The 14,175-nt window shown below is 40.3% G+C and overlaps 2 protein-coding genes across 2 annotated transcripts in view; both read right to left on the bottom strand.

Annotated features, from left to right (window-relative positions):
* The window catches only part of LOC100369084 (protein TALPID3-like), a 72,733-nt gene that overhangs the window by 38,071 nt on the left and 20,487 nt on the right, over window positions 1-14,175 (bottom strand). The gene's annotated exons all lie outside the window — the stretch shown is intronic.
* On the bottom strand, window positions 1,812-6,590 carry LOC100369228 (putative E3 ubiquitin-protein ligase IRF2BPL). The gene has a single exon (XM_002735847.4). The coding sequence runs from the start codon at window positions 6,302-6,304 to the stop codon at window positions 4,388-4,390; it is 1,917 nt and encodes a 638-aa protein (XP_002735893.1). The 5' UTR covers window positions 6,305-6,590; the 3' UTR covers window positions 1,812-4,387.

Raw genomic sequence — 14,175 nt, 5'->3', positions numbered from 1 at the left:
GATCACCTGGCTCAGGAAAATTTTTGCAACATTTTATATAACTGTCGGGAAAAGAGAAAGTCATTTATTGTGAGAAACGGGTTCAAAAGCTACAGATGGTAAATTTAAAAAAACCTCTTAATGTTCAGATTTTCTCAATTGTCATTATCATTATCATGGAGAGTTTTATGATAGAGGGAAGCTGTGCAGCAAGGTATCATCCAAGAAGCAAAAGAAAGATAGGAATTTCCTGAAATGACTAAAATGTTGAATATCATGAATGAATTCTAAGAAAAAATGTATAACCTTTTTGAAGCCAAAGGCAACTCTTGTTACATTTCACAAAATAAATTTGCGTAATAATTAATTGCATATTTTATCAAGACATGTAGCTAAGGGGGAATTATGTCCATTTTATCCAAAAACTACTGTAAAATGATTAATTTTTACTGGGTTTAAATTTCGCTGATTTACCATTTCATGCATATTCAGTGGGTTTTAAATTCACGATTTTATCATTTAGATAATGTGTTCTATGCTAAATTTTACATATTCACTGGGTTTTAATTTAGTGCATTTTCCAGTCAGCGAAGTTAAAACTTAGTGAATAATTAACGCTTCTACAGTAATTTAGAAACTGAAAATATTCATATTGTGGTAACAGGGGTGGGGGTGGGGGTTTAGTGTAGCATGGTAGTAGTGACTATAGGCAAAATAATAAATTAAGCACACAATAAATGCAAATATTAGTTTATGAGCATTTCTATTGGCATTGCACTTCTAATAGAGAGAATACAGTAGCCATGGGTTCGGGGAGAGAGAGGATTGGCGGTTTTAATAACATACAATTGCTGGTACATCATCAATTACATTAGCGACTATTAACGATTGTCATGTTTTCAGTAATTCTGAATCACTGAAATATATGGGAATTAAGGGGGCAGACAGGACTGTGCATGGAGGGGGGGGGTTATGTTCAATGTACGGTACTACCATTAGTCACATTGTTTGGCAAAATACATTACTGCCTGGACAGTCAGAGTTGCCGTAGAAACACCAATACCTGACGCTGTTAAGCTAAACAATAAAAGCAGGAAAATAGATGTCACCAAGACACAGGGTAACGTTATCGATGCCTGCAGGCAACAAGCACTGGCAAGAATGAGAAAGATAAATAAATCGTTTGGAATTGATTTTATTTTCACCCGATATTGCTGCTTTAATAAAAACATTCTGAGTTGATTGAGTGACAATAATCGACTAGAATAATTTGTTTTGTTTGGGATAAGATAAGGAGTTAGGGGTAGTGAGTGAATTGTGGTGGGTGAGGGTGGGGAGGGTGAATGTGGAGTTGGTTTATTTTGTGCAGTATGGTGGACAAGCCATGTTGAATATTTGTAGGTTTCACACCATATATGTGTGCGCATGTAATCTCCAGTGGTTGGCAGGAGACTAACAAGATTTATTGGATGTAGGTCACTTGACAGGACTGAGACACTACAACACAGTTTGAAAATCAATCACGACATGACATACAGCAGAGGGGGACAATAAAAACAAATCTCAGACTCAGTTTATATATAATATGTAGCACCCAGCTGAACACTATCAACCCAAAATGAGCATTTCTTCAAGGAGAAAAAAAATATTTTCACTAATGCTTAACTAGCAATATAAATTCAATTGTTTCCAAGTTGCAGACCAGCCAGTTGCCGAGATACACATGTTCATCATGAAGTTTAGGAAATATATTAATTATAAAAATTCATTGTAGGAATCATGGCTGTAAAACAACGGATTTATACTATAAAAAAAAATAGAGAAAACATAGATAAGGTTGACAAATAAATCATTTTATTCATTTATTCCAGAGGGGGAGGAGACAAGATTTTTCTTACATTTACAGCATCTGTAGAAAACAATTGTAAAGATAGGTAGATGTAAAACAAGCTAGTCACCAGCCATACAAGACCAGCCTTCATCAGTCAGTATGGGGCTGCATTCTAATTAGACAAAGATCACCAGTAGTGTAGAGAATTACAATGGGTATCAGATGGACTATTGCAGGAATGCACAACATATGTAACAGTCAGATACATGTTATCACTTAAGCCAAATACTGATAGTTAACATTACGAGCTGCTTTCAAACACTGTTTATTTCCTTCGCAGCAGGGATACATTTTTTTTTTTTAGTTCTGCATATCAAACTCCTCTTAGGGTAGTTAACACCACTATTATTAATTTTTTTTTTTTTTAACTTTGAAATTTTTCTGTGTTTACATGAAATGTATCAGATTGCAAGAACTCTTACAGTTAGGGTTACAATGACTGTGTGATGTGAGTCTATATGGGAAGCTGCAATTTATACAGAGCAACATTTGGCCAAGTGTTTGTACAGCATCACATGCATCCAGAGTTTTATCATTATACATATAAGGACAATAGATATGTTTTTCTTGTCCCAGACACTAAAAATAGAAGTGCCTTGACATAAAAGGCTACTGGCAGCTGATTCAATATTTATATATATATATATTCAATATATTTTTTTGCTCTTCCTTTTTAAACTTCATTTCCAAAAATAGAGACGCTGAATGTCAGAGTGACGGAAATTAATGGCCGTCAAGACAAACAAGCAAACAAAAGTGGAGGAACTAACAAGTGGCATTTTGTGAGAAATGCCCCCTGGATACGGACATAGCTGACACATCACTAACAAGAGAAAAATGCCAAGACAGAAAGATTCATCATTAATGGGGTCCAAAACGACAAGGGGCGGTGGCACCCTGCCCAGAGCTACCATTACAAACAGGAAAAAATCAATCATTTCAAAAAAGGCCAAGCCCCACACAATTTGAATAACAACAAGCTACGAATAGGGTTTGGTGCAAGGGGATACAGCTAGACATTATTATTGCGGCCAAAATAGCCTGGAGGGTAATAGTACCTACTGCCTCAGTACGCAGTTAAGCTATTAAAGTTGTGAATGAGATATGGCAAAGAGCTATATTGTTACTTCTATATACAGCCTGCAAGCTGATACAAAGATTTAGGACTCAATGGGGAGGGAGCGAAAACTGTTGGCAACAACAAAGCTGTCTACACTGACTGCAAGAATTGACCATTATTCACCGCAGGGGGGAAAGCGAGGAGCAAGCCAATATATTATATGCGAACAATTCATCATGGCTTCTGCCTGCACCATTTTTGCTTCAAATTTCGCAGTAATCAGTCTATTTCAAAAACATGTTATTTTGAAAAAGGAAAAAATTACTTTGTGGAATACATCTGATTGCAACGCCCCTACAAATAATGGTCAGTCCTGGCTATCACATGACTCAGATAACTAGGCTGTGACATCACACAACATTTCAAGTCTATCTCTGATTCGCATATTGACCTTTCCACAATGGGGTCACATGCTGGTGCTACAGATCAAAAAACAATTCACACACTCAGCTAACAAGGTCTAACTCAATTTCCACCCTCCCCCCCAAACTGCCTCCCAAAAGGAGTAAAAGCCTGTAAACACAGCTATGGGATTCCAATGTATTTACATATAAAGAAAACAAAAAATACATATCTCAATATCATATACATTTCATATATTGATTAAATTAAAAAAAAGAAATTGTCTGGTCTGGTTTAATAATGAATCAATTTCCCCAATAAAAGGAGGTTAATAAACCCAAAGTGTTGTTATCCCACCTGCTTACATTATGCCTTACCACCAAAAACTTCACTGCATATATTAAAGCTCTATTTAAGAAGCTAAAGTTACCCAAGGTTTTGTTGAAAGTCTTTAGTTACTATCTAACTGGTAACCAGATATGCGGTCACACTGGCAAACCATGCACAGACTTTTCTCAATTCATTCCCACCCTCTAGAGCAGCTGACAATACTCATTAATAATCCCAGAAGAACCCCCTCTCTTCTCTACAATCTCATTCCATCTTTCATTGCTGAATTATGTATGTGCCTGAATGGAACTGTTGTAAAGATAAGATAGAATAGAATAATAACAAATAGCAGGCAAACAGACAAAATTTGTCTTCACATTTTAGATGAAGGTATTCTCCAGATAAAAACAAAAATATTTATTACTGAATAAAGATGAAAACAAAATTTAAGTCTCACCAAAAAAGATTTAATAGCTACAGGTTTCAGGATCCAGTGAAGCAAGATATTAGAGATATATATGTTTGAAATGAAGCTATTTTGCAAGTATAATACCTACTGGGCAATAATTAATTCATATGCTTCTGTGCTTATTATATACTTTCTGATGATTTGTTTTTCATACTGTATTAAAAGCCAAGTAGTTATTTTATACAATCAAATTTAAAATACTGGAGACAGCTGCCTATTATTTTTTTTTGTTTAAAATTACTTACTGAGTATCAGACTAGACTTCCCTTTCTTTTTTAACTTTGATATCATCCCCTAATATTGTAGCAATTTCCCCTTGCATAAATGCCCAGGGTGTGCTTGTGCCAACCAGGGGGCATTTTTGCCCGCTTGGACAATAGACCTCCCCGGCAGTGCCCTGCTTTTTGATACTCTCCCGTGAGCAAGGAAAGCAAAACTTGTGGGAAGGTACTGAGGGACACTGCACAAAATGGGTGTCCTCCAGACGTTCATGACATATAGTACATTTTAAGGTATGGTTAGTGACGGAGGAATCCGGCAAATTAGAGCTGATGCTGGCGTCTGCTGAGAGTCCGAGTTCTTTGTTCCGGTAGAGAGACCGTCTCTGCGCTGTACTAGGGGAGGGTGGATTCAAATGTCCGTGTGTACTGCTGCCTACATTGGACAGGTGTCCAACAATCGAGGGGTGGCCTAGACCTATTTTCCCTGGTGAAATTGGAGTAACTAAGTTATCAGTGACTGACATTAATGCTGCCATTGGGGAGGGTCCACCCCCTACAATTGTATGACATGTGTCCGGTGGGGTGCCAGAAGTAGGGTTGCTGATGGGGGAGACTGATGAGCTGGGAGGGCCGGAATGCTCATTATAACCAGTGGATGCCATAGTAAGTTTCAGCGCCTCAGCCTGGTTTTGAATCCATTGTTGACGCTGGTGTTGCTCATCATTCATTTTGCCATCCTGGTCACCATCAGGTCCTGGGGATGATTTTCGTTTCTTCACTTTGTTTATCTGGCGAGAGATGGTAGCATTTGTGGTGGTGGGTAGCATGGGATAACTAGCATCAATATATGGTTGCGGTAGCATTTCGGGGTTCAGAGACTCCTTGAAAAATCTCACAGCCTCCGGTAGTAAATCGCCCAAAATGCGCCAATCACCACTTCCGTGTTTCTTTTCATATTCTAGATATTTGAAACCTGACGATAGCCCCTTTCCGAAGTCTTTCATGCAATCCTGATACATCTGCTTTGCTACTCCAGACGCGCTAGAGAAAACATTGTTCGAGCCAAGCGGATATTCAATGAACAATTTTAACTCGTAGTCCACACCTGGTTTCGAACTGGCATCGAAAGAAAACACTCTTCCGACCAATGAATGGTCCTTTTTGAAGCGGATTTCAAAAGGAGTACAGTTGGATAAGGATGCTAATGTCTGTCTTACTAATGCCGGTCTCTGAATATATGAGTCCTCATTCAAACGCCGCTCACAGTCACTGTTATTAGAGCTTTCCTCATCCCTTTCGCGATCGGACTCGCGGTCAGACATCGCCCGTTTGTTATTGTTTATACTTGCGGTAGAAACGGGTGGTGGCGGTCCTAAATTTGGCCTCGGAGCAGGTGGAATTGCCGCTGTGTTATTACTAACGTGTATAGGAACACCAGGGGGGTGAGGATTTCCCCTCACCATCGACGCTGGACTCCGCCGATTTCCTTCGACCATGGAATCCTCCCCGTGGAATCCACCGGGCGCGTTCGCTATCAGCCGTTGCGGAGGAAAGTCGTGAAGTGTTCGCGATCTGTCATGGATTGGGTAGCGGTCGACATGGTGTGGTCCATGCGGTGCAAGCGGAGGTCGAGAGCTGCCATCGACGTGTAGCTGCTTGTTGGCATTTTCCGCGTGTACACTACGTGGCGGCGGAGGCCCGGGAGGTGCGTGGCCGGGTGGACCGTGATGTGGTGGATGAGATGCCTTGTGAACTGGTCGACTGTCTTGAAAACCGTGAGCACGTTTCAACTGGCGCGCTGCCTCGATTACCAACTCTATTCTATCAGGTCCTTCATAGTTGACACAACCCCGACAAACGGGCTCTGAAAAATCGTGCAGCATTGCCCATGGTGTTCGCGGCAGATCGCATAAATAACAGTGTTGACGATGCATTCTAAGCGGCAGGGACATTCCTGGGTACTCACTCAGATGCTAGAAATTCATAATATCCACTTTCCAGCGATACTAAAGCTGGTAACTCTCTCCTTATATACCCCGCGATATTATTTTCAGACGACCTCTACAAAACACAGCACAGCAGTTGTTGACCGTGTTGCACTGTTGATAAAATCCCTCACTATCTTTTTTAAAACAGTCAGTTGGCTTGCAACTACGCATGCGCAATTATATGCAGCGACGCGTTAAGTAGTAGTGTTCCTTGGCATTCCTAGTTCACTCACGTGCAGTTCACAAGGAATGCGGATAGTCTATACACGCATTGGTGAACATTATATTCCTACTGCCTCCCCATCACGGTTTCCTAATTACGAGTCGTAATCCGATCCTACAAGGGAAGTGGTCAAAACAACCCGGCTACTATTTCACTGCTTTTGAAAATTATGGAGTCTTCAGGTCGGGTGACGAATTGGAGCCGAAAGGATGGCAAATATTAACACAAAGCGAATACTAATGCAAAGTGTACCGTAATAATTCTAATCGTCGTTTTTTGTTTGTTTTGTTTTTCGGCAAATTCACACCAAATGTATATTTCAATTATCGTGACGAAATTTACTGTCTTGATAAATTTATACAGCCGCAGGCTAACTAAAAATGAGCACTATTAAAACACACGGACCCAAACAAACAATCACACACACGAACCAATCCCAGTCAAAGATTCTGCATAGATCGTACGATGTTTTTTAAAGGCGGTTGTCATAGCAATAGCGGAAGGGGTGACATATAAATATCGAACCTGGGTGTAAAATGATAAAATGCAAATTTGATCGCCTTCGGCATAGAACTAAAACGAAAAAAAAAAAACGAGTCTGTTAAATTCTCTTAACTATTGGGTGACTATATGATTCAGAATAGGCGGGTAGCTGGACGGGAACAAAACATCATGACATCACGTTTAATTTTACGAGCACTGCAGTTTACCTTCCGAACTATACTCTATACATGGACACCGGATAGAAAAGCCGGACTTCTTTACAAACGTTATTAATCAATCAAATAGTTTTATGACATTGGTCAGACAAGTGTAGATTACATTCACAATAAAGGAAAACCTCCCGACTATATTACCGACAACATAAATTACAACCAACGTCGTCATGGTAACAGTCAATTTATCCGGCTTTTTTTATGAATTATACACACTAAATAGAAGTTCAGAAAAGCGTGAATGGCAAGGAGAAGAAAAAAGACACATTCACGACAGCGTTCACATTTGTTATCGGAAATGGACTGGGCTGATTGTAATAAGGAACGCTGAGAGTGAAGAATGGTGCGTGCCCTGCATACATAGCATGCCTACGTCACCACTAAATCACAGTCATCATCTCGAATGACGTCATAGCCCTCCGTAGGCACTGTTGCTATCGAGCGATTGAAATGAGCTCAGCGTGAAGGCTTTAGCCATGCAAAGGACGACTCCGAGGCTTAATGCGTCTAAGATTTTTCTTTTTGCAACTGAATACTCGAACCATTTCCCTGCAGGCTAAATCTTATCGATTGTATTTTATGTGGATACCCATTTCCTTCTTGCCGTTTATCCACGCCATCATTTTTGCGTGCAATTGCAGTACGATGTATGTTACACACTGAACGTCAATATGGGGGGAAAATATGTCTTAAAGCGTTGACGGGACTTCACATAACTCGAGTTTTTAACATCACGATGTAACACGCATCGTTTCATTTACTTTAACTATATGGTTCTTGAGTATCACACATAAACACAAATGCATCACATAAAAAGGTAACAGCTAGTGGCGCAGTTAGTAAATTCTCCACAGAATAGAAACTGTATAACAACAAGAAATAAGGAGAAAACAAATCTTCATAGAATTCGGAAAGCCCAGAGGGCAAACAAAAACTGGGCCATTGTTGAAAAGCAGTAAACAAGTACACCGGATCGGGGGGAGTGACATCGTGCGACTGGGAATGAAGCCGCATTGTACCATGCAGTGTGAAAGAAAACAGCAATACGAAGCAGCTGATTTATGTGACAGTGGAGCGGAAACGAAATACAAGCTCAGTCATCCATATTTATGCGATTGCCTCAAGGTCCGCCAGCATCAAATACAAAGTAGTTTTAATACGTGTGTGCACTCTGAAACCAACTCTCCGCTGTTAGCCAAGGGCAGCCTGCAGATACTGCTATCCGGGCGCACGCTGTCCCCGAAATAGAACGTATCTAATGACTGATTGATGACACTTTCGCGACACGGATCCCGTGAGATGGCATTTGTTGTCAGCGTTTACTAATTATTTGTTGCCTCTCGCTCATAGTAGAGCAACTAAAAACCAATGCAAGGATATTAAATTACGCCTTTGATACGTAAAAGTGTTGACATGGCAACGCGGATGAGTACAATTACATGGGGGGGGGGGTCTGGAAATCACGTGCATACCACTTATCCTTCGTGAATAGGCAAAGCATGTCGATTTTAGTTTCTATAATACAAACACAAATATGTGATGCAAGAGCAGTATAACATATGCTTTAAATGAGATTGCCCGCAAGCGAAGCTCAGCTGAAAGGGGGTGTGACGTACTAGTCGGGCGCTTCAAAGGGAAACGTTTTTCCCTTCTCTTTCTTCCTTGGCTATTTACTCCTCCAACCATGCTGCAAGAATGGGCACAAATGTTATCAGTGAAAATATCCCAAGGGTTTTTTCTCTTGGCATTTCATATTAAGCAAAAACTCAGAATCAAGGTCTTACTTGCAGGAATTAATTTCGCCTTAGATTACACACCCTTAAAGAGGTAATAACGAAATGTCATACATCCGAGTATGGAAAGTAGTGGGACTACCACCTTCCATGATCTGAGACATATCGAGCGAGCACTGACACGTCTACTACTGCAAATATTACGATGCCACACCTGCACGTATCTTGCGGACACCGCACAACGAAAATGCCGCGAGGAGAGCAGAAAACGCCCGATTCTCACTGTGTTGTCTAGCAACGCACGAATATTCAAATTACCGACTCGTTTCATCCGATTCACTAGGGAATGACTTTGGCTTCCTGGAATGGAATCGAATTTAGATTGCAACAGTCAGTATAATGCCATTGGCGGTTCACACGCACACTCGCACACAAACACGCACACACACACACACAAATATATTTCCAAGAGCCTCCTAAACAGAAGAGTTCCATGGAAAAAACGGCTACAGGATTCAGCTATATACAGCTGTCCTTGGAAACGCTGACAGTGAGCATCGGTGACGTGGGAACAGATAAGAAAATGTGATTGAGTAACAAGTACGCGAAACGCAGAAAAAGAGACAGCCCTGGGCGCCGGATAAACAGTCAGAATAAAAGAAACCATTAAAGTCCACCAGTCTTGTAAACTCTGACTACAATTACACAATTTTTTTGCATCATTGTTTTCGGGCCTGTTGGGGTAACAAGGCATGTAAAAAGCGATGTGTATGGGCGATTTCTGGGCAGTGTCAAACATCGCGACTGTCTGTCTGGATAACACAAGACTGTAAAGGCGAACTATGATTAATGATCGTTATTGTAACGCACGTCCGATAATGGCGAGGCGAAGCGATGTATCAAAACTTCAATGAAAACGTCATTCAATCGAGCACGCACAAAGACTGAACAATAAGTTGCCTTCAAGGGGAAAAGAACAAATATTGTACTTTTTTTCGAATTAATAAATACACCTACAGCGCAATGAGCTTGAGTTCAGTTCAGTAGTTTCACATCACGTGGTATAGTTCCGTGACATTTACCGCCCAAATCAATCCACTTTCCACGGTTGGAAATATGAGTGTGTGTGGAGGGGGGGGGGGTATCGAGAAGATTCCCTCTAAATTAAAAAAAAATGCCAGGTCGGCGCGTGCCAGTTTCTCTAGGGAGAAATCACTACTGAACAAAAGTAAGAAAATCCGGACCCCCACACTCCAATGTACAATTGAACAGTTTGAATAGAATTACTTTGCAAATCTGTGAGGTGCCATCCTCTGAAATAAATATACCCAATCAAATGTTGAGATGATGAATGTTTAATGAGAAACGAGCTACGGATATGACTTTAAGTGGGTCTTTTGAAAAAAAACGAATCTTACTGAGATGGAAGGCTTTGAGGGTCAGTACTTTGTAGGTACGTTTGCCTAAGGGCACGGTTACTAAAAATAACCGTGCCAAGGGATAGACCCTCCGATACTTTCAAAATAAAATGAGCGGGAAGTGATGGCGGGATAGCTTCTTGTAATATATCCTACTTTGTTAGTTGAAAAAATGCATTATACTGTATTTAACATTTTATGTGTTTAACTTGTTCTGAGAGGGCCCGTGACGTTGGGAGGGAAATGGTAAAACATTTTTTTCCTTCACTTAGTATTGAGATGGACTTTTCAGGATGATGTTGTCTTCCTCTACTAAAATATTTTTTTGGATGTCTGGGTAGACATCATGCAAATCCAAAAAACGTCCTGCAAAATGACTCACGACTTGAAACGCAACGCGATTCGAATATTCCAATAGGATGAAACACAAGAGCGTCTGTAGTTTAGTATTGTTTTGGGTCAAGCGGTCAGTTTCATGGCATCGCGAGTGTTCACGGGCAACTTGATCTCGTCCAGCACTGAAGACAGTAATTAAAACGTAAGAGGAATCCAACACATGCACGTATCAATGTATTACGCTGTGCAATTAGAATGCGCTATCTGTAAACTGGTGTCCCATGGGACATGGCCCGGAGTGCTCACAGCAATCCTCCCGTCTTTAACATTTCTTTTTACGGTATGATTTATTTGAAAGGGATGAAAAAAATGGAATGCTGTTTATGATAAGATACACTGGAAAAGTGAGAAGGTAACTAAACACCGGGGCGTCACGCCGATATCTATCTTGCACGCAGGGTCGGATTTCGTCACCGCGTAAATGCCGAGTAATCCGAGATTGACTCGTTCCGATTCCCCAGTCATATCGTATTGTCTGAATATCCAGGCCTGTGATTTGTTCATTTTTTCCACCCAGTTGAAGGGATTACATTTGTACGGCCCCTCTAGTAATATAATACAAGTACAACATTTTGTGTGCGTGTTTCTAGAGCAAGAGCAGCTGGTATGAAAGTGCCCGAAACAACAGATGCGGCGCGGTGTCGTATAACTAAAGTTAGCCCACTAGCTATAGTAAAATAAGCCAAGATGCCGACGATCGAATCACCTTTTGAGAGTTGGACAATCAACAGCGGAGTATACGCACAGAGGGATTGATAACGAATACAGATATGCCCCCAGGGTCGACACAGTATACAACAAGAAAGCCCGCTCTCTCGTCCCTGTGTATTTGATATCACGAGGCCGGAAAACATGCGGTACTTGTGTTTCAGCTCGCCCACGTATTATATATACGCAAAAATAAATGAGGGTCTATTCAAGAATAAAAGGGGAGAAGCGCGGAACCGTCCATGTGAAAGAAAACACCAAGAATCGACATGTAATCGTCGTGTAATGCCAAGCCGGTTCCTTTTCCCGCCAACTATAAACAACAAATTTAATTCTGCATAGTGAAAAAATAAAAAATAATTTCTTCAAGGATTTCTTCGAATGATATGTGTGTGATGCGCAAGTATTATATCTGTAACAGAATTATCATGAAAAAAGTAGCGAAACGAACAGAAAAAGTAAAACAATGACGTAACTTTTGAGTGACATATTACATCACCGTGACGGGGCAGTGGCGACGTCTTCATACCGTGACACAGACAACGGGGATTTTTTTGCAGATCCACGGGGATCGAGTGATTCGTTTTTTTAGTGGGTTGAACGCAATAAAACAAAAAAATCCGCGCTTCTGGGCAAACGTCATTTATGTTGCTTTTTTGTTTCGAGTTCGATAATTGCCAACTTCAAACGAGCCCGGAACCGTAAAGGTAACAGGAGCCGACTCGGAAAAGGCCTGCATGTCTGACCGGCTTTCTCGATGGAATTCAATACACACGGCGTCACGATATGGGAATTGTTCAGCCTCTTCTCAATGAACAAAGTCCTTCTCGCTTTACTCCCGAAAGAACAGATCTCCAAAAAGACGGCTCTAATTTAATTTAATTTAACCTCTAATTACAAAAGGGAAGGAGCCTTTGGGGCATATTACTCTAGCATATGGATGGTGCAATGCAGGGCTGGGTAGGCGCGTATTTCAGGGCCGAAAACGCCCGCAACAGAATGCGGAAATTACGGAAAATGCGACTGAAAATCAAATTTTGAAAGAATTTTAACTGACAGTATATCGAGGCCATACAAATCGTGCAACAGTATTTTAATTCCGAGCGGGAGTCCGTGCAGACGTCACCGCGGATGTTCCTGTAAGGACCAAGTCGGCGCCCTCAGTGACCAAATTGAGATGAAAACCCAAGGGTAAGTTCGGTCGCACCAGCAATGATTATACCGAAAATTTTCTCTATCAAAACATGTATCTATCAGAAATGTTTCAAAGGTTTGATTTTTTTAATCAGGACAATTTAAATCGCTATTAAAGTGTTATTGAGGTAGAATGAGTCCAATGCTTGACTTTTTATCAAACAGATTTAATATTTTTTTATCAAAGCTCAGTTTAGTCTTGATCAGCTAACTTTTCTACCATGTCCATTCTTGATGCTTTACTGGGATGTTTTTTTTTTATATTGTATTATACATGATATTCTTCTCTGTACAATACATGTACAAATATCATGGAATATCACTAAAATATAAATCATTTAACATGTAATACGGACACCATTTTTTCCCACTAGAGAGTGGAACTAAATATGTATATTACACAAAAAGACGACAGATCACACTCCGGCTGATGACATATATAGCTGGTATACGCGGGATGATGTATTTCTCCAATGTGACATTCAAAAGGTTTTAACTCCAAAGCGTTAACCATGTAATTAGTTATGGATGGTGCAATGCAGGGCTGGGTAGGCGCGTATTTCAGGGCCGAAAACGCCCGCAACAAAATGCGGAAATTACGGAAAATGCGACTGAAAATCAAATTTTGAAAGAATTTTAACTGACAGTATATCGAGGCCATACAAATCTTGCAACAGTATTTTGATTCCGAGCGGGAGTTCGTGCAGACGTCACCGCTGATGTTCCTGTAAGGACCAAGTCGGCGCCCTCAGTGACCAAATTGAGATGAAAACCCAAGGGTGAAGTTCGGTCGCACCAGCAATGATTATACCGAAAATTTTCTCTATCAAAACATGTATCTATCAGAAATGTTTCAAAGGTTTGATTTTTTTAATCAGGACAATTTAAATCGCTATTAAAGTGTTATTGAGGTAGAATGAGTCCAATGCTTGACTTTTTATCAAACAGATTTAATATTTTTTTTATCAAAGCTCAGTTTAGTCTTGATCAGCTAACTTTTCTACCATGTCCATTCTTGATGCTTTACTGGGATGTTTTTTTTTATATTGTATTATACATGATATTCTTCTCTGTACAATACATGTACAAATATCATGGAATATCACTAAAATATAAATCATTTAACATGTAATACGGACACCATTTTTTTCCACTAGAGAGTGGAACTAAATATGTATATTACACAAAAAGACGACAGATCACACTTCAACTGATGACATATATAGCAGGTATACGCAAAATAATGTATTTCTCCAATGTGACATTCAAAAGGTTTTAACTCCCAAGCGTTAACCATGTAATTAGTTGCCACGACAGCAGTTCCATGTACCAATTTCTAAGACGACGCAAGACAACACCGAGGGAATCACAAACATTACTCACTGTGGCACCAATGTAATCAATCAGACATACCCCGCTCGGGGCCTATTCCGTGTCTTTTTCTTTT

This window comes from Saccoglossus kowalevskii, chromosome 2, assembly GCF_978046115.1.
Source record: "Saccoglossus kowalevskii chromosome 2, keSacKowa6.1, whole genome shotgun sequence".
Lineage (NCBI taxonomy): Eukaryota > Metazoa > Hemichordata > Enteropneusta > Harrimaniidae > Saccoglossus > Saccoglossus kowalevskii.
The sequence above is the reverse complement of the archived record's forward strand: the minus strand, read 5'-3'. Positions and strand labels throughout refer to the sequence as shown.